The 21,573-nt window shown below is 41.8% G+C and overlaps 1 protein-coding gene across 1 annotated transcript in view; it reads right to left on the reverse strand.

Annotated features, from left to right (window-relative positions):
* Window positions 1-2,389: 2,389 nt before the first annotated feature.
* hsdl2 (hydroxysteroid dehydrogenase like 2) overlaps window positions 2,390-21,573 on the reverse strand; it is a 135,265-nt gene continuing 116,081 nt past the window's right edge. Inside the window, exons 7-11 of the mRNA XM_072588091.1 lie at window positions 19,147-19,341; window positions 13,226-13,297; window positions 10,776-10,922; window positions 7,211-7,339; window positions 2,390-3,027 (exon numbers count right to left, since the gene is read on the reverse strand). Coding sequence (XP_072444192.1) covers window positions 2,915-3,027; window positions 7,211-7,339; window positions 10,776-10,922; window positions 13,226-13,297; window positions 19,147-19,341 — 656 coding nt within the window. The 3' untranslated portion in view covers window positions 2,390-2,914. The remainder of the gene's footprint in view (window positions 3,028-7,210; window positions 7,340-10,775; window positions 10,923-13,225; window positions 13,298-19,146; window positions 19,342-21,573) is intronic.

A 21,573-nucleotide genomic window follows, 5' to 3' on the forward strand; every position in this document is an offset into this window, starting at 1 on the left:
CAGTAGGTACATGTGAAGATAAATCCATATATGATATGTGGGAGGCTTTTAAAGAGAGGTTGATTAGAGTACAATATCCTTGTGAAAATGAGGGATAGAAATGGCAAGATTAGGGAATCGTGGATGACAGGCTAAATTGTGAGACTAGCTAAGAGGAAAAAGGAAGCATACACATGGTCTAGGCGACTGAAAACAGACAAAGCTTTGAAAGAATATCAGGAAAGTTGGACCAATCTGAAATGAGAAATTAAGAGGGCTGAAAGGGATCATGAAATATCTTCAGCAAACAGGATTAAGAAAAATCTCAAAGCCTTTTATTCGTACAAAAGCAGCAAGAGGGTAACTAGGGAAAGGGTTGGCCCACTCAAGAACAAAAGAGGAAAGTTATGCATGGAGTAAGAGAAAATGGGTGAGATTCCTAATGAGTACTTTGCATCAGTATTCACTGAGGAGAGAGAAATGACAATGTTGAGGTTAGGGGTAGATGTTTGATTACTCTAGGTCAAGTTGGAATAAGGAGGAAGGAAGTTTTGGGTATTAAGGTGGACAAGTCTCCAGGTGCAGATGGGATCCATCCCAAGTTACTGAGGAAGGCGAGAGAAGAAATAGCTAGGGCCTTAAAAGATATTTTTACAGCGGTGAATCCCAGAGGACTGGAGAATTGCTCATGTTGTCCCCTTGTTTAAGAAGGGTAGCAGGTATAATCCCAGGTAATTATAGACCGGTGAGCCTGACATCAGTGGTAGGGAAGATGCTGAGGGAATAGGATCTATTTACATTTGGAAGAAAATGGGCTTATCAGTGATAGGCAACATGATTTTGTGTAGGGACAGTCATATCTTGCCAACTTAATAGAATTCTTTGAGGAAGTGACAAAGTTGATTGATGAGGGAAGGGCTGTAGATGTCATACACATGGACTTCAGAAAGGCGTTCCCCATGGTAGGCTTATGGAGAAAGTGAGGTCACATAGTGTCAAAGATGTACTAGCTAGATGGATAGAGAACTGGTTGGGCAGCAAGAGACAGAGAGTAGTAGTGGAAGGGAGTTTCTCAAAATGGAGAACTGTGGCCAGTGGTATTCCACAGGGATCCATGTTGGGACCACTGTTGTTTGTGATAATACATAAATGATCTGGAGAAAGGTATAGATGTCTGATTAGTAAATTTGCAGATGACACCAAGATTGGTGGAGTAGCAGATAGTGAAGGGGATTATCAGAGAATGCAGCAGAATATAGATAGATTGGAGAGTTGAGCAGAGAAATGGCAGATAGCATTCAATCCAGGCAAATGTGAGGTGACGCATTTTGGGAGATCCAATTCAAAAGTGAACTATATGGCAAATGGAAAAGTCCTGAGGAAAAATGATATACAGAGAGATCTGGGTGTTCAGGTCCAATGTATCCTGAAGGTGGCATCGCAGGTTGATCAAGTGATCAAGAAGGCATACAGCATGCTTTCTTTCATTGGATGGGGTATTGAGGACAAGAGTTGGCAGATCATGTTACAGTTGTGTAGGACTTTGTTTAGACCACATTTGGAATACTGCGTATAGTTCTGGTTGCCGCATTATCAGAAGGATATAGATGCTTTGGAGAGGGTGCAGAGGAGGTTCACCAGGATGTTGCCTGGTATAGAGGGTGCTAGCTGTGAAGAGAGATTGAGTAGACTGGGATTAGTTTCATTAGAAAGACAGAGGTTGAGGGGGGGGACCTGATTGAGGTCTACAAAATCGTGACAGGTATAGACAGAGCAGATAGCAAGAAGCTTTTTCCCAGAGTGGGGGACTTAGTTACTCGGGGTCATGAGTTAAAGGCGAGAGGGGAAAAGTTTAATGAGTTATGCATGGAAGGTTATTTACACAGAGGGTGGGGGAGGGGGGTGCCTGGGATGCATTGCCAGGAGAGAATGGTAGAGGCGGGCATGATAGTATCATTTAAGATGTACCTAAACGATACATGAATGGGCAGGGAGCAAAGGGATACAGATCCTAAGAAAATAGGTGACAGGTTTAGATCGAGGACCTGAATCAGTGCAGGCTTAGAAGACCAAAGGGCCTGTTTCTGTGCTGTAATTTTCTTTGTTCTAGGAACAGTATCAGGGATTGCAAGTTAGGTCATGTGAGAAGTTTTCCACTCATTTTCAATGAGGTTTTCAGGTTCTCAAAGACAATAGTGAACTTACAAAAAAAAACACAGTAGGTTCAAGAGCCTGCACTTCATAATAAACTGCAGGTAGAGCAGACTCGAGGAGCCATGGTCTACATAACACAACAAAAGCATTTGCAGTCACAGCCAAGATCTAAAGCTGGAGTCTCCTGCAATGTGCAAAAAGGAGACACTGTTCCAAAACAAATCAAGGTACATCAATTACAAATAAATAACAATCATTCTTGTGTGATATTAATTAAATTTAATGTTTTATCAATATCCGTATTGACTTCATGGCAATAATGTATGACAATTCATAAAATGAAATTGTGTTTCTTAAAATACAATTGTCGGCCCTAAAACAGCAATGAACTCAGACTTGTCTGACTGATCAAACAAAAGCAATTTTAACAAAGGCAGGCATCCATCATAAACAACCTTAATCCCCTCATCTCCAAACAGTCCCTTGGCATCCTGCACTAAATCAGACATGACTTTGGATGGTGCACAGCCAACGAGAACTCTCAGTCAGAATTGTTTTGGGAGTGATGCTAAACAATTCATTTCAAAAATTCAGAATTTTATTGACTTTACCATGAAGTTAAATGCTTTGAGCAGAATGACTGGTGCTCAATAATTGGAAGAAATAAATGGGCAGGAATCAAATGGCAAATTGCGAATTCATGCAGGTAGATATAAAAATTTGTATTTGTAAGGCTATTCCATTCCGCATTGATAATGAAAGAAACTGAATGCCCTGCTGGTTACAGTTTGGCTTTGAATTGGGTCATCAGCTTCTCCAGTTTGATGGCTAGTGACATGTCTCCTTTAATCTTCAACTTGCCAGACATGAACGCCATGGTGGGTTTCACCTTACCTGAAATAGAGCAGTAAACAAATATAGTAAACTATTCTTACATAGTAAAAAACGTTTCTGCCTGCCAGGGTTTATGCTACTCATTTATCTCCTTTCATCTTCTCCTGACAACATTCACTGCCATTTCATTCTCCTTTGTGTGGTTATTCAGCTTTTTGTTAAACGTACCTCTCTTAATTGCCTCAACTGCTTGATGTGGTCGTGAGTTCCAAATTCTCACCACTCTGGGTAAAACTGTTTCTTCTTAACTGATTTATTCATCAATACCTTCTGTTTAAGGCTCCAACTTGTGTTCAACCTCAAATCGAAACGTCGGGCTGGATTTGACAGTGGGGTTTGGAGGAGGTTGGAAGCAAAGTTAGTTCAAAACCCAGTGCCTTGAAACAAGACCACTCGCAGCCACAATGTACTCTTCATGGGCTGAGGGTCAGACATCTGCTCTTCAGTGGAACTCTGACTATCATGAATCACTCTTCAATCTGGCTATCCCAGCAGAGCCAGAACTCAGCCATGGGCACTGCTGGAGTCCCAGAAAGAAAAAGATATGGGCACGACAGAGGGGTAAAGGGGTAAGCTTTGGGGTTTCAGAAGGGGAGCCAAGAGTTTGGGAGTCAGGGGTGGCTGAGAGTATCACGTTATGGAGGCCAGGTGGAGTGGGAGAGAGAGCTGGTGGGGGTCCTAACTTCTTTTGAAGCGAAAACCATGATGTGCATAGGACACCCAGCGAATGACATGCTCTCCCAGCCCTTGCCTTCCCAGCTTTTCAATGAAGATTAAATAGAAAACAAGTTTCTCAATCTTGCAATATCCAACATTTTTATAGAGCAAGATTCAGGGCCTTAAATGGCCAATCCTGGCCACTTCACGCTCTCAAGGCACAAGGGCAGTAGGGCTAGTGGGGGCTTTACTTGGGTCTGGGGTGGGTACGAGGGCAATGGTCAGATGTGAGGAAAATGAAATGGAGCTGACTTTCTCCATCTTGGTATGTAATTTCATTTTTTAGAACTGAGCTCCAAGAAATCATATTTAAACAATCTCATTTCTATAGAAAAGCATCTCATGTAAACCCAACATTTCCTGATAGTTAGAATTCCTCAGTTCTGACAATATCTTTGTGAATATTTTCAACATCTCCTTCATGTGCCATACTCCTACTGTGCAACCATGCACAATACTCCATATGCAACAACCATGTGTGGTCTAACTAAGGCTCCATGCAAGTTTTGCAATAACCTCTCTGCTTTTCAATTCTATACCTCAAGAATGTTAATTAAGTACCAGCTAAATCTTAGGCAGATTGAAGTCATTATCTCTGGTATCTGGTATAAATCCTGTTCCCTCGCTCTCCTCAGCGATAGTTTGAGGCTTAGGCAGGCATCTGTCATCTTGGTGTGTGGTAGTATATCACCCAGAGATGAGCTTTTGATAACATAGTCACATCACTAATAAGCGCTCCAATTCCCATCTCTGTAACATTGGCTGACTTCACCCTGTCTCAGTTCATGTGCTATTGAAACTCTCATCCTTGCCTTGGTTATCTCTGGATTTAATTACTACAAGCTCAGTGTTAGCTGCTCTTCCATCTAACACCAATTTCACCTCATCCAAAACTCTGTAGCCCATATCCTAAACAGCATCAAGTGCCAATCACCTGTTATCCCTGTTCTTGCCAACCAATATTTTCAATGCAAATTAAAAAGGCCTTGATTTTAAAATTTGTCTCTTCATTTGCAAATTCCTCCATGGACTAGCCACACTCCATCTTGATAATTTATTCTATTTCTAAAAGCAGAATAGTGCTTCTAGTTCCTCAGGAGGCTAAAGAAATTTGGCCTGTCTGTAAAGACTCTTAACAATTTTATAGATGCACATGGAAAGCATTCTATCCAAATGCATCACAGCTTTTTATGGCGATGCTCTGCCCAGAACCATAAGAAACTACAGACAGTTGTGAATGCAGCCAGTCCATCACGCAAACTAGCCTTCCACCCAGTGAGGAGAAAGTGAGGACTGCAGATGCTGGAGATCAGAGCTGAAAATGTGTTGCTGGAAAAGCGCAGCAGGTCAGGCAGCATCCAAGAAACAGAAGGGCTTATGCCCGAAACATCGATTCTCCTGTTCCTTGGATGCTGCCTGACCTGCTGTACTTTTCCAGCAACACATTTTCAGCTTCCACCCAGTGACTCCATCTAAACTTCTCACTGCCTCAGGAAGGCAGCCAATATCATCAAAGACCCCTACCAACCCGGTTATAATCTCTTCCAACCTCTCCTATCAGGCAGAATGTACAAAAGCTTCCACCAACTTACCAAGAGATTCAAGAACAACTTCTTCCCCGCTGTTATCAGACTTCTGAAAGGACATCTCAAATTTTAAAATTTAAATGTTGGTTTCGCTCTTTGTGCATCTTCGCTGCAGCCATAATATTGTATTCTGCTCTCTGTTCTATTACCCTAATGCACTTTGTATTGTATCATCTGCCTGTACTGCATACAAAACAAAACTTTTCACTGTACCTCAGTAAACGTGACAATAGTAAATCAAATCAAATGGTCTATGATATATCAGCTCTCCTGCCATTTTGGCCATTTAGAATTCAATTTTAGTCAATGTAACATTGACAGTGTTTCTTGAACTGCGGTGGCCTTGAGCTCTGGAATTCGCTCACTAAATCTCTCCTTGCAGAATGTTGCTTAAAATGGACTTCTTTGATCATACTTTTTCTCATCTTCCCCTTGTCTCCTCATGTGGCTCGCTGGCTTATTTTGTTTGAGAATCACTTTGATGAAGTGCATTTAACCATTTTATATCTTAATACCTAAAGATAAATTGTTGTAGAAGGAGGTTACATACAGTTATCTCTACATGAGTTTACTTCTTTTCTGAGTAATCATTCCTTTGTTTTATGTTCTAATATCTTTGCTTTTCCCACACCACAGCATGTTTCCAAAGCTTTGTTTCTCAGGTCTGTGACAAAAAAATCTCTTTCCACTCCAAGCACTCCACTCATGTTCTCACTTTCGAGAATATTAGTACAGGTAAGACTTTTCTCACTCTTGCCCCATCCAGAGGGACATGACTGAAGCTCAAAGTTCACATACAACAGGTAAAGAGCAGAAGCTCTTGACGTTATCGTTTCTGAAAGGCTACAATCAATACAGAGAAATCAAAACCATAGTAAATAGGATATGAGGTTTATATTAACTGGACCATTTAGCACAAAAGAAAACATGTCTTACACAGAAAATACAGCATAGAAACAGGCCATTCGACCCAACTAGTCCATGCTGGTGCTCTTGTATGAACCTTTGTTCAGACATTTCAAATACTAATCTCCTCCTTTAGAATCATAGAATCCCGACAGTGTGGAAGACTATTAAGCCCATTAAGTCCACACCACCCCTCTGACGGGCATCGATCCAGACACACACTCCCGATCCTATCCTTGTAACCCTGGGTTTCCCATGGCTAATCCACCTAACCTGCACATCTTTGGAAGGTGGGAAGAAAACTCACACAGACACAAGGAGAATACGAAAACTCAACTGAGACAGTTACCTGGGGCTGGAATCAAACCTGGGTCCCTGGTGCTGTGAGGCAGCAGTGCTAACCACTGAGCCATCATGCTGCCCAAAAGGCAAAGTTGGTTGACAAGAGAGGTTTTGGAAAAGGATCACAGCAAGTCCATACAAAGATTCTCACTTTGAGCAACTTTAGCCTCTCTCAAAATGCTCAGTCTTTTTTTCAAATAGATGCATTGCCAGGAACCACAGGTGAGTTGCGATCTGGAGTGCGCTGCCTCAAAAGGGTACCGGAAGCAGATTTAATATCAACAATTCATAGGGAAGCATTGACAGAGCTATGGAATCATTCAGATAACTCCAAAAACACACTGATGTGGTATAATAGGCTAAGTGATCTCCTTCCGTACTACACTGTAAATCTCATCGGTCCGAACTTTCATTATGTGGTTTGGTGACAAATTTTGTTTGCCAATGTTCCTGCACAGCATCTTGTATCTTCTATTGTATTAAAGAGGCTACATAAATGCAAGTTGTTGTTGTTGATGAGAGACAAAGGTATCCAAGGCAACTTAAGAGGGAAGTTGAAATCAGTTGAATCATGATCGAACTGAGAGGAGGAACAGACTCAAGAGCCCATCCATGTTCCTATTAAAGCTCACCTGTAAACATTTTCACAAAGTCCTCACTACTCATGCTCATCAGTACATCAACCTTCCCTGGGAAACTTCCATGTCCAATGCTGCCACTTTCATTCTTCAGATCCATGTACCAGGTTCCTGGGTGCTCACCTGTTTAAGCAAATCATGAAGATGCAATTCAAAGGGCAAATGAGAGCAGTTCAATATGAAACTGCACATTATCAATAAAAGCCATCCACGTAAGTTAAAGCAGAAGAAAAAATGTTTCAGCAATTATTAGAAAGTTTCTTTACAACCTTGTGGTGTCTCATTACCGAGAGTCAAAGTGAGTGGGTTGAGGGAGCCTTTGGGCCTATTTGAGATTGACAATTCTGGGGTCTGAGAAAAACCTGTGTTATACAAATTTCCATGCGCTAACAGATCATGCTACAGTAGAACACCAGCTTGTTGATCTAAGTTCAGTCATGAGAGGGGAGTGCAGTAATCTATAACCTTACAAGTGAAGCCATTATATTTCTGGCTTTGTGCATGGAAAATAATGTCTCGCAAACTTAACGGAGTGTTTTTTTGAGGACATGACTAAAAGCATATATGAGGGGACAGCGGTACACATTACCTATGTGGCCTTTAGTAAAGCCTTTGACAAAGTTCCGCATGGTAGGCTTGTTAGTAAAGTTAGATCACATGGGATTCAAGGAGAGCTTGCCAATTGGATACAAAATTGGGTTGACAGTAGGATTGAGAGAGGGTGCTGGTGGAGGATTGTTTTTTGGACTGGAGGCCTGTGACCAGTGCTGTTCTGCAGGGCTGGGTCCAGTGTTGTTTGTAAACTGAGCCACCACATGCAGGGCAGAGCGGTGGCTCAGTGGTTAGCACTGCTGCCTCACAGTGCCAAGAACCCGGGGTTCAATTCTAGCCTCAGCTGACTTTCTGTGTGGAGTATGCTCACTCTCCCCGTGTCTGTGTGGGTTTCCTCCAGGTGTTCTGGTTTCTTCCCACAATCCAAAACAAAATATGCAAGTTAGGTGAATTGGCCATACTGTTCATGTATCTTAGCTGCATTAGTCAGGGGTAAATATAGGGTAGGGGAATGGATGTGATTCTTCGGAGGGTAGTTGTTGACTTGTTGGGCTGAAGGCCCTGCTTCCACACTGTAGGGACTCTATTGTCATTCATGTAAATTATTTGGATGAAAATTTAGGAAGCATGGTTAGTAAGTTTGTGAGTGACACCAAAATGGATCGTATAGTGAACAGTAAAGAAGGTTATCTAAGATTACAAAGGGATTTTGATCAATTAGGTCAATGGACTGAAGAATGGCAAATGGAATTCAATTTGGATAAATGCGAGGTATGTGGGTGAGGTCACTTTTGGAGTACTGTCTACAGTTCTGGTTGGCCTGCTACAGGAAGGATATTATTAAATTGGAGAAGGTTCTGAAAAGATTTACAAGGATGTTGCTGGGTCTGGAGGATTTGAGATATAAAAATAGACTGGATAGACTGAGATTTTTTTCACTGGAGCATAGCAGCTTGAGGGATGACCTTATGAAGGTGTATAAAATTAGATTAGATTAGATTCTCTACAGTATGGAAAAGCCCGTTTGACCCAACAAGTCCACACGACCCTCCAAAGAGTAACTGACCCAGACCCATTCCCCTAGCCTATATTTACCCTGACTAATGCATCTATCACTATGGGCAATTTAGCACGGCCAATTCACCTTCCCTGCACATCTTTGGACGGTGGGAGGAGACCAGATTTGAAAAACCCACGCAGACACAGGGAGAATGTGCAAACTCCACACAGACAGTCGCCCGAGGTAGGAATCGAACCCAGGTCCCTAGTGCTGTGAGGCAGCAGTGCTAACCACTGAGCCACCGTGCTGCCCCTTAATATGAGGGGCAAAGCTAAGGTGAATAGCAAAGGTCTTTTCCCTAGGGTAGGGAAGTTCAAAACTAGACAACATTTTTTAAGGTTACAGGAGAAAGATTTAAAAGGGACCTGAGTGGTAACTTTTTCACACAGAGGGTATTCATATGTGGAATGAACTGCCAGATGAAATGGTATGTGCAGGTAGAGTCACACATTTAAAAGACATTTGGACAGGTACATGAATTGCAAAGATTTAGAGGGATATGGGCCAAACACATGCAAACGGACTAATTAAGTTTGGGAAATTGGTTGGTATTGACAAGTTGGATTGAAGGGCTTCTATGGTAGTCTAAGACTCTGTGGCACAATAATAGCACTGAATTCCGCAAAGTTCCCAACTATTTCCAGAGACTGCACTTTCAATTGTCAAAAAAAATCAGAGATTGATGCAGTGAGTTATGACAATTTGGAATAAAATGCCTTAAAGGATCTTGGCATTAGATTCAATAACCACTTTAAATCGAAAAATAAGCTACATATCCAGTAAGGAAAAACAAATTGCAGGGTCCAGGAGTGAAAGGGTTAAGGCTTTATCATCTCAAGTCAGCTCAGTGATGGAATATTCCTCACTTGGGGAGGTGATGGCCTACTGGTTTTATCAGTAGACCACTAATCCAATAAGGTGGAGGTGGGTACTGCAGATGCTGGAGATTAGAGTCAAGGTTAGAGTGGTGCTGGAAACACACAGTAGGTCAGGCAGCATCTGAGGAGCAGGAAAATCGATGTTTTGGGCAAAAGCCCTTCATCAGGATGTTGCCTGGCCTGCTGTGCTTTTCCAGCACCACTCTAATCTTGACACTAACTTAATGACTCAAGGGGACCTGTGTTCAAATGTCTCCATGACAGATCTGGAAATAAGAGTCTAATAATGACCATTATTAGACGATTGTCAGGAAAATCCCATCTGGTTTACTAATGTCCTTTAGGTAAGGAAACTGCCATCTTTACTTGGTCTGGCCTATATGTGACTCCCACTGGGCAATTAAGGATGAGCAATAAATGCTGGCCTAGCTAGTAACACCCACATCCTATGAATGAATTTTTTTTAAAAACCTGCCGAGATGAGTGCAGCTCCAATAACATTCAAGAAGCTTGACACCATCCAGGACAAAGCAGTTCACTTGATTGGTGCCACATCCACAAATATCCACTCTCTCCATCACCTACTCTCAGTAGCAGTAGTGTGTACCATCTACAAAGTGCACTGGATCAACTCACCAAAGTTCCTGAACACCTGTGAAACCCTCAACTAGAAAGACAAGGGCATCGGATGCAAGGGAAAACCAAGCTCCCTCTAAGTCTCTCACACCATGACTGGGACTGGTATTGTCATTCCTTTAGTGTCACTGAGTCAAAATCTTGGAACTCCCTCCCGATGGTGTCTCAAGGAGGCAGCTCACCACCACCTCAATGGAAACTAAGGAGACGTAATAAATACTGCCCTAGCCAGTAACTCCCATACCTCATAAAAGAAGTGTAACTTTTTTAAAAATCAAGATTGGTGTTTGGATAAGCTTATCTTGATGTCAAAACACAAGGGGGTTGAAGAGTCTTTGGTGTGAATTTTTAAACTGTGAACTATTGGAACCAAGATCTAAATTTACTTCCAGCATTCAGCCTAAACTCAACAATTTTACAGAAGTAACTTTACCAGACAATTCAAACTGATAGATGCCTCCAGTCGATTTCACCACGTCAGCAGTGATTGCTCCCTCGATAGCCTTGAATGTTTCAGCAACAGGTCCCTCGGTTGCCGATGAAGCCTGCTCCTTTCCTGCTTGGAACTTGGGACTAGCTCCTGAAAGAAAATACTCAATAATGGTCTCGACATTCAGAGTCACATCACTGGTACACATAAAAGTCTGGCAAAGTGACAGGACAAGCTAATAAAAAACATAGCCAGGCAGGTTTCTTAGTTCTGCTAATACAGGTACAAGAGCAAGTGACATGAAACTAAACCTTTGCTAAACAATGGTCAGGCACCAGCTGGTATACTCTTTACAACATTAGGCACTACATTACAGGGGAAAAAAAAAGCAAAGCCTTGAACCGAGTGCTAAAGGGAACTTAGACAGAATGGTTCCAGGGGTGAGAGACTGCAGTTTGGTGGTGATGTTAGAGAAAAATGAGAGCATTCTTCTTGGAACTGACAGAACTTAAGGAGAAAGTCAAAGATGGTCAAAGTTATAAAGGGCTTTCAAGGAGCTGCAAAGGAAAAATTATTTTGTTTTAGAAAAGTTGACAACCAGAAGTCATACATTGAAGGTATTTCGGAAATAGACCCGGAAGCAGCGACGGAAAATTTATTTTAACACAGCATGTCATCAACATGGAAGTCTTGTGGTCCAGTGGGTGGTATGCCTGATTCTGTGTCAGAAGCTCTGGGTTCAAGCCTCACTCCGGGACTGGATGGGCAAGCAAAGAGCATTCTTTACTTGGCTAAACAGGTCATGGATCAACTGGAAAACCACTTCAAACAGACACATGGCAGACAGTAAGGACAGGAGAGATTCCTACTCTGCTGTGGGATGGAAAGGAAGTTGAAGCCTCTATCATCACTGTGTATAGTTTCAGCCTACACCATTCATGGAACGTAGTGGGGGGTGGGGGCAATGGCTCTGTCGGCTGTGTGATTCAGATTAAATAGGTGCCAAATGTATGAGATTTGATCCTTGCTCTGGTTGGGGTCGAGTTGGAATCTGTCCTCTTGCTCCACCCGTGGTGGAGGTTTTGGGGCTGTGGGTCAGACTTGCATTCAGGCAGAGAACTCCAGATGAAGAAAATTACAATGATCTGAAATGCACACCCTGAAGGGTAGATTCAATAGGAATTTGCAAAGGAGATTGAATATCTGCTTGAAGAGCTTTGGGGAAAGAACAGGAGAGGGGCAAAAAAATCTGATTGTGCATTTAAAGTAGACTGCAACAATTCACCAAGACTCCTTTGGCACCACTTTCCAAATGCTTGACCTGAATCACATGGAAGGACAACAGCACCTGATGCATGGCAACACCACCACCTATAAGTTTCTATCCAAGCCACACACAATCCTGATTTGGAACTATACTGCTGTTCCTTCACTGTCATTGGGTCAAAATCCTGGACCTTCCTTTCGAACAGCACCAAGAGTGTTCCTGCGCCACATAGATTGTAGCGATTCTAAAAGGGAGCTTACCTCCACTCTCTCAAAGACCATTAGGGATGGATAATGAATCCTGGCCATGTCAATGATATGTACAAAGATTAAAGAAAAACTCTCATAAGCACGATGGGTCCAATGGTCTCCTTTGTGCTGTATGATTTAATGAGGGGCTATCACCACACAGTTTGTACCGTTAGGTTCTACTGAGAAAATAAAACCATTACCAGCAATGCAAAATAAGTTTGGATCAATAAGATAAGTAATGGATCTCAAGCTGTGTGATAGATTAGCTATGTTACCCAATTTCTGAACATTTCAAGAACATAGTTGAGTGGCCATGAATCATCTGTTTGAAGATTCACGCTAAATATTATCAGAGTGATGGAAATGGCTGGCCTGGGGAGGAGAAAATACGTTCTAATGGCTCTGAGAGAAGTGTGAATAAGTCCTTCCTCAGGCTTCAGGATTAAACCTAGCTTCCACCAAATTCACTGTCAAGTTATCCCTTGTGCCTATATTAACTCTATCCTAAAAGGTCTGGGCCCATTGGCGTGAACCACTCCTTGGTTAGGTGAGTATAAGAAGCCCTAACTGTTAGCCAAGAAACGACACATGGCAATCAGAGCTGGTATGAGGAAATTCCAGACCTTTGTAGTTGACAGGTGCAATGCCCTCAATTATTTAACCTAATCTGATGGTTGGAATATTGCTCAGGATATTAACAAAAAGATTCAAAATGAAGAAGCAAGTTCCACATATTAACTTCAACTGTGAAGAACATCTGCATACATACAATCAAGCATTTAGCTCCTGACTGACAGACCGTTTTTCAAAGTTAGAATTTTTAACTTTGATTTCAATCAGATTTAAACTGGAACAACTGGTTTCAATTCCATGAGATATTAATGTGAATTCCATCTCTATTGATACTGTATGCTGAAAACTAAGGAAAAACTCACCATGATCCTGCATCTTCTTTGCAAGTGCCTCTGGTTCCTCGTCTAAAAAGAAATCTGGAAGTAGAGGGTGCCCTGTAACCAAACAGCATAGATTATTCATCAGTCAGTCTGAAGAAGGATCACTGGACCACAAATGTTAACTCGACTTTCCCTCCACAGATGCTGCCAGATCTGCTGAGTTTCTCCAGCAATTTCAGTTTTACCTTTCGGTTATTCAAGTGTTCTGTGACAGAATTAACAGAGTTTATAAATTCTGCCCATTAAAGACTTAAGATGAAATAATGATGCTAATATTCAGCAACAGTGGAGAGAGAAACAAGAGTTAATGTATTCATTCTGAGAAAGACCATTGACCTGAAACATTAATTCTGTTTCTCTATCCACAGATCATGTCTAACTTTTCCAGAACTTTATGTTTTTATTTCAGAATTCCAACACCTGCAGTACTTGACTTATGTTTTAGGCTTAAAGACTTCTTAAAGTAGCTTGAGGAAAGTTTTAAGACTTCCTTTCATTTCAGCTCTGCTCCATAACCATTCCATGACTGGAAACGAGAATCCAGAAAAAGTATATTCCTGTCAGGGTGAAAGGGAAGGCTGGTAGCTAAAGGGAATGTTGGATGACTCAAGAAATTGAGGGTTTGGTTAAGAAAAAGAAAGAAATCATATGTCAGGTATAGACAGGATAGATCGAATGAATCCTTAGAAGAGTATAAAGGAAGTAGGAGTACACTTAAGAGGGAAATCAGGAGGGCAAAAAGGGGACATGAGATAGTGTTGGCAAATAGAATTAAGGAGAATCCAAAGGGTTTTTACAAATACATTAAGGACAAAAGGGTAACTAGGGAGAGAATTGGGCCCCTCAAAGATCAGCAAGGCAGCCTTTGTGTGGAGCCACAGAAAATGGGGGAGATACTAAATGAGTATTTTGCATCAGTATTTGCTGTGGAAAAGGATATGGAAGATATAGATTGTAGGGAAATAGATGGTGACATCTTGCAAAATGTCCAGATTACAGAGGAGGAAGTGCTGGATGTCTTGAAATGATTGCTGGGCCCCCTTGCTGAGATATTTGTATCATCGATCATCACAGGTGAGGTGCCGAAACACTGGAGATTGGCAAACGTGGTGCCACTGTTTAAGAAGGGTAGTAAGGACAAGCCAAGGAACTATGGACCAGTGAGCCTGACATCTGTGGTGGGCAAGTTGTTGGAGGGAATCCTGAGGGACAGGATATACATGTATTTGGAAAGGCAAGGACTGATTAGGGATAGTCAGCATGGCTTTGAGCGTGGGAAATCATGTCTCACAAACTTGATTGAGCTTTTTGAAGAAGTAACAAAGATTGATGAGGGCAGAGCAGTAGATGTGATCTATATGGACTTCAGTGAGGCGTTCGACAAGGTTCCCCATGGGAAACTGATTAGCAAGGTTAGATCTCATGGAATACAGGGAGAATGAGCCATTTGGATACAGAACTGGCTCAAAGGTAGAAGACAGAGGGTGGTGGTGGAGGGTTTTTTTCAGACTGGAGGCCTGTGACCAGTGGAGTGCCACAAGGATCGGTGCTGGATCCTCTACTTTTTGGATGCGAGCATAAGAGGCACAGTTAGTAAGTTTGCAGATGACACCAAAATTGGAGGTGTAGTGGACAGCGAAGAGGGTTACCTCAGATTACAACATGATCTTGGCCAGATGGGTGGCTGAGAAGTGGCAATGGAGTTTAATTCAGGTAAATGCAAGGTGCTGCATTTTGGGAAAGCAAATCTTAGCAGGACTTATACACATAATGGTAAGGTCCTAGGCAGTGTTGCTGAACCAAGAGACCTTGGGGTGCAAGTTCATAGGTCCTTGAAAGTGGAGTCGCAGGTAGATAGGATAGTGAAGAAGGCATTTGGTATGCTTTCCTTTAGTGGTCAGAGTACTGGGTACAGGACAATGGTTAAGCCACTGTTGGAATATTGTGAGCAATTCTGATCTCCTTCCTATCGGAAAGATGTTTTGAAACTTGAAAGGGTTCAGAAAAGATTTACAAGGATGTTGCCAGGGTTGGAGGATTTGAGCTATAAGGAGAGGGTGAACAGGCTGGGGCTGTTTTCCCTGGAGTGTCGGAGGCTGAGGGGTGACCTTATGGAGGTTGACAAAATTATGAGGGGCATGGATAGAGTAAATAGGCAAAGTCTTTTCCCTGGGGATGGGGAGTCCAGAACTAGGGGGCATAGGTTTAGGGTGAGAAGGGAAAGATATAAAAGCGACCTAAGGGGCAGCTTTTTCCACACAGAGGGTGGTACGTGTATGGAATGAGCTGCCAGAGGAAGTGGTGGAGGCTGGTACAATTGCAACATTTAAGAGGCATTTGGATGGGTATATGAATAGGAAGGGTTTGGAGGGATATGGGCCAGGTGCTGGCAGGTGGGACTAAACTGGGATGGGATATCTGGTCAGCATGGACAGGTTGGACCGAAGGGTCTGTTTCCATGCTGTACATCTCTATGACTATGAGCCACCAACCACTTGAGAGCAAAGCACACTGTCAGTGTACATGAGACTTCGATGGAGTGGGATAAAGCCTGGGTGAGTGTAGTGTTGGAATTGGGTTCAAAGTGGAATTTCAGTGCAAAAGGAGAACAGACGTGATTTAACCAGAGGAAGTGGTGAAGGCTGGTACAATTACAACATTTAAAAAGCATCCAGATGGGTACATGAATAAGAAAGGTTTAGAGGGATATGAGTCAAATACTGGCAAATGGGACTAAATCAGTTGAAGATGTTTGGTCGGCATCGACAAGTTAGACCAAAAGATTTGTTTCCATGCTGCATAACTTTGTGACTCTCCTGCAAAAAATAAACTCCCCAGTGTGTGAGGCAAGTCAGGGAGGACAATAAATGTAGATCAAGAGGCTGACCTGCAGTGAGACCACCAGCAGAGAATGTCACAAACCACAGTGTGACGAGTGCAGGGAAACAAGTTGACTGCTGAGTGGGATTGGTGAATAATCTTTGTCATAAAAGTAAGGTCTTAATTTGTGAAAAGGTCTCCAGTGCTTTCTTTTCTCTTCTCTTAATAACAGTGGCCTAACTATAAGATTTAAATTTTTAATTTAAAATTTTTAAATTTAATGTCAAAAACATTTAATTTCACAAAAACAAAAGATCATAAGAATACTTTGTAAAGAATAGGGAATTTAGTGTCATTAATTTATAAACTAAATCAGATAAGCATGATGGCAGGATGGATGATGCATTGTGGCTGTGACATGTGGAAGCTACTGGACACCAACATGAACCAGAGAGAATACATCTGTACTAAGTGTTTGCAGCTTGAGGAACTTTGGACCCAAGTTCAGGAGCTGCAGTCTGAGCTGAAGGCAGTGCATCACATGAGGGAAACGGAAAGCTACCGAGATCCTTTGTTCCAGAGGGTGATCACAGACTTCAGACCAAGTAATTCAAAACTGGTCTCTAATCATGAATAGGAAGGTGTGACATGGAAGTTTGCAGATGCAGGACCATTGATGCAGGAAGCCATTCAAGTGGCGGGAGGAAATAGGAATACAGTAAATTGTTGTAAAAGGACCATACAATTAGGAAGATCGATACTGTCCTCTGCAGCAGGGAGCAGAAGTCTGAAGGCTGTGATGCCCGCTCAGTGCCAGGGTTAAGGATATTCCATTGGGGATAGGGAGAAACTTGAAGTGGGAGCAGAGGGATTCAGCTCTTGTCAGCTACACTCAGCTACATTGATATGACCAGGAATGTGGCTCTGCTGAAAGAATGTGAACAGTTTGGAGCAAAATTGAGAAGTGGAATCTCCCACGGGCAAATTATCAGAAGGTAAATAAAGTTAAATGCATGGCTCAAATACTGGCACGGGTGGAATGGCTTTCAGCTCATGGGGCACCGGCACCAGTACTTGTATAAAAAAGGAGCCATTCTGACAGAACAGGCTTCACTTGAGTCATACTGGGAATAGTATCCTGGCAAGTCAAATAACTACAGTGTCGAAAGGGCTTTCAACTAATGGTGGGGGTGGTTATGGGGGTGGGAGGGGAAGGATTGGCAGAGTGTACTTACATGTTGACAAAGCAAGAGGATATGCCAGCATTACAAGGCAGCTATTTAGATCATGATGTCCTCACTGGAATGGGAAGGGACAGAGAAATAGCAAAATGGCACAAGATGGGGTGGAAGGGGAGAGAAAATGGTAAAAAGGTCAATGGTTCTTGAATATGCACAGTATTCAGGTCAAAGTAAATTAATTAATGGCATGAACACAGATTAATGGATTAATCAGAGGATAACAGTGACAAACATGACATTATAACATGACTGATGTGTGAAGAGAGACTGGATCAGCTCGGACTATATTCACTGAGCTTTAGGAAATGGGGTGAAGGGGTAATGGAGAATCTCTTTGAGATCTATAAAATTCGAACAGGACTTAGACAAGGTAAATGCAAGAAAGTCTGACTAAAAGAAAAACCTCTGCTTATGCTAACAAGTGCTCTTCGCTATCACTGGACATCCTCAAGTGCTTGACAGTAGAAGTACTTCTGAAGTGTCACTGCTATAATGTCGGAAACATTAGCCCCACAGTATAGTTCCTGTTGGAAATGTGGAGAAGGTGACACTGACAGGAATAGTCCTTTAGTTCTCCAATGGCAGTGAAAGCACTTGTCCTTCACCCCGTGTTGTAATGTCATGTTTGTCACTATTATCCTCGGAAATGTCTTGATTGCATTTTATGAATTCTTTCTCTGGCTCCCTCCACCAATCTGACCATCCGAATCTGCATGATGGTTCAAGTCACCCATAATTACTATACTGCCTTTTATACAGGTCTCATAATCTCCTAATTTATTCTCAGTCCCACAGTCTAGTTCCTGTTGGAGGACAAATGGACTATTCCTATCTGTGTCATCTTCTCCACTTTTACCTCTATCCATCTGAATTCTGTTCCAATCTGTACAAATAATTTACACACAATATTACCCCTCAAACAGAAATGTGGTAATGGCCAGATAATCCTTTTTCACATTGTCAATACAAAGATACATAGTGGCCTACACACTCTTTTGAATCACTTCCATGGAATCTTTTATATTGATCTGAGCAGGCAGAAAGATAGTGCCAAGGGTTTAACATCTCATTTGAAAGATGGCACCTCTGGCTATGCAGCACTCACTCAGCACTACTGCACAAGGTCATGATTTTTATGCTGAAGCCCGAGATTAGCTCATAAGCCTTTCAACAATGCCTCAATGTTAAAATTTATGTCTTTGTGTTCAGCTTCCTCACGTCTCCACTCCTCTAATTCCTGCTCAATCCTCCAAGATCTTCAATTCTTGTCTCTTATGCATTCCCCAATTTTAATCACTCCTTTATTGGCAACTCCAGCATCAGTTGCCTAGGTTCCAATCTCTGGATTTCCCTCACTTAATCTCTTTCACTTCTAATGGTTAACAACACAGGGGAGAAGCCAATCAGTTCATTGTATATGGGCTGGATGTTGGGCTCAGCAATCTGAAAGTGATTCACCTATGTTGCATTTTCCATATGTAACACACAATCCCTTCAAATGATGGACCAACCATTCCATGCTCCAACAATCCCTTTAAAACCAAAAAATTCAAGTCTGCTCATGTTCAGTTATAATTTCAGCTCAGTGTGTCTGGGTTAACAGCAGCAAACCAACTCCTCTGCACTAAACTCTAAACCAGGAGAGAACATTCTTATCACTGTTACCGAAATCATTCTTCTCAAAATTACTCCCTCCTATGGAACCCACTCAATGCTCAATCTACCCTCAGTATTTATTACACCTGTATTGAAAAACAAATTCATTTTGACAATTGCCTACGGCCAGTATTGCAAGCCAATCTACTTGGAATGTGTTAGATACCACAAGGATCTCATACATACCTGGATCAACAGCATAGATATCAAAGTCCTTGATTCCTTCCTCTTTAAGGAGTTCTTCATCGATGATAAAGTTGCCAGTAAATGTCTTTGGCTTGGAGAAAATGGCATAGGCAGCATCAGCCATGATTTCAGGCTTCCTGCACTGACTGCTCACACCCGATCCTCCAAGCATATCCATGGCAGCTGTGTGTATTGCTGGAGGTTACAGACAAAAAAAGGGTCAACGTGCAATATGATTATAAAACAGATAACAGATTAATTTTTACAAAACAAAGAATTATGGGATGCTGGAAATCTGAAACAAAAACAGAAACTGCTGGAGAAACTCAGCAGGTCCTGCAGCATCTGTGGGAAGAAAGCAGATGAAGACTGGACTCAAAACATGAACTCTTTCTTTCCACAGATGCTTGAGTTTCTCCAGCAATTTCTGTTTTTGTATCAGCTTAATTTTGTTCCTTTTACTTGCAGACTAAGATCATCACAGGTCTCAGGGATGTGACAGTACTTCACTCCCAGAAACTTACAGGTTACCCATGAGCAAAACAGAGTAACCATCAGCCAGGATATCATTGGACCACAGTGTTCTGGGGGTGTTTCACAGATCCCCAGCCATCTTACTTGCCATTCTTGTCATCCCTGCGGTGGTATAGTCCTCACTGAAAGGGAGCAGAGGTGCTTTCCCCATGATAACCTCAAGTTATCATTAAAAATAATTTAGTTGGTTACAATTACATTGCTGTCTGTGTGGGACATTGCTGTCTGCTAATCGTACAGCATGTTTCCCAATGCTATAGCACGGACTGTATTCAATCAAGTATTTCATGGGCCATTGCAAGATGTGAAAAGTACCACACAATGCAAGCCTTTCTTCTGTAGTTCTGTGCAAAAGCTGATAAATACCTTTGGGAATAATTATTGATGACATCTTTCTCGACTGGGACTTGTCTGGTTACTGTCTTTGTTATAGCAGAACACACCCCAATTAACTCAAAGTTATAAATACAACAGGAAATATCTACTTCTCTTTCTCTTTTCAGATGTAGATTTTCCAAAGATTGTTTGGTTGCGATCTGCAATATTTCATGCAAAGTCTGACATTTGGAGTAAGGCATACACTTGTAAAATGCTTCTCTTTAAAGCAGACAGGCATGTGCCATTTATTAAAAAATTAATCCAGGGTTATGCATAACATGAGCAAGATCAACATTCAACATGCAGTTCTCATTGAGTCAACTTTCTTTAACTTCTGCTGTCTGTGTAACAAAGATGCTCCCACAGTGCTGTTAGGCAGGGAATCACAGCATTTGATGCAGAGAATGTTATAGTGCTTCTAACCTTCAATTCTGGCTGGAATTTACATTGGTGGGGACAGGATCCCACTTGCAATTACTTCCAACTCTTACCAGGTTCTGCTGATGATAGAGGTTGCAAGTTTGAGTGAAAAAGTCTTGGATCTTGCAGTGCCTCTTGTCAATGATGTACAGTGCTGCCAGTGTGTGCAGTGGTGGGGGAACTGAATGTGGAAGGTGATGGATGGGGTGTCTGTCATATGTTTTGACCTGAATAGTGTTGAGCTTGAGTGTGTTTGAAGCTACATGTGGTTAGAAATGCACTTATCCAGACAAGGAGGGAACATTCCAATAAAAGAGATCACCTGGTCATCATTACATTGCCATTTGTAGGAGTTTGCAGTGCAAATATTGGCTGCTGCATTTTCTCAGTTCTAAGAATGACTGCAATTCAAACAGTATCTCAATGGACATGAAGCACTTTGAGATGCTCAGTGGTTGTAAAATGCATTATATGTCGTCCTCACTTAAAGTTGCATTCCTGAGAAACAAATGAGATTAAGTGAAACACGAGTTCCCACAGGAATAATGTTAAAGCCAGAGTCAGATCCCTTTGGATATTTTCTTGCTGAGAAAAATCAACATCTAGGTGGAAACACTACACAGTGCAGTTCGAGCTGAAATAACAGGACATTCTATCACACTCATGAGTTGTGCCTTATACAAAAGGGCAACTGGCTTCAAAAGATTGAGTAGCACAAACCTAATGACAGAATGTTCAAAGAGAATCTAACATTTGAATTTTTACAGATGTGAGCCTGATTTTAAAAAAAAGCAGCACTGATTCACACTTAAGATGCAAGGGTCACACTGAACAACATGACCCTTCAATCTGTTGTCAACATTTGTTTCACTGTTTGTCTGAATATCAGCTGGTTCACGTGGCATGTGAAAATCGAAGAACATTTTCAAAATCAAATTCACCTTAACAGAAAGGAAAATGACTTCTATTTAAAGGTTGGCCTCATTTGATATTTCCTCAATTAACCTTTTCATTTTTTTAGTATCTTCATATCCTGTTTCCTCGCAATGCACGAGCACATATTTATGTCAATGTTCAATCCTATAATGACGTGCA

This window comes from Chiloscyllium punctatum, chromosome 2 (assembly GCF_047496795.1).
Source record: "Chiloscyllium punctatum isolate Juve2018m chromosome 2, sChiPun1.3, whole genome shotgun sequence".
Classification (NCBI taxonomy): domain Eukaryota; kingdom Metazoa; phylum Chordata; class Chondrichthyes; order Orectolobiformes; family Hemiscylliidae; genus Chiloscyllium; species Chiloscyllium punctatum.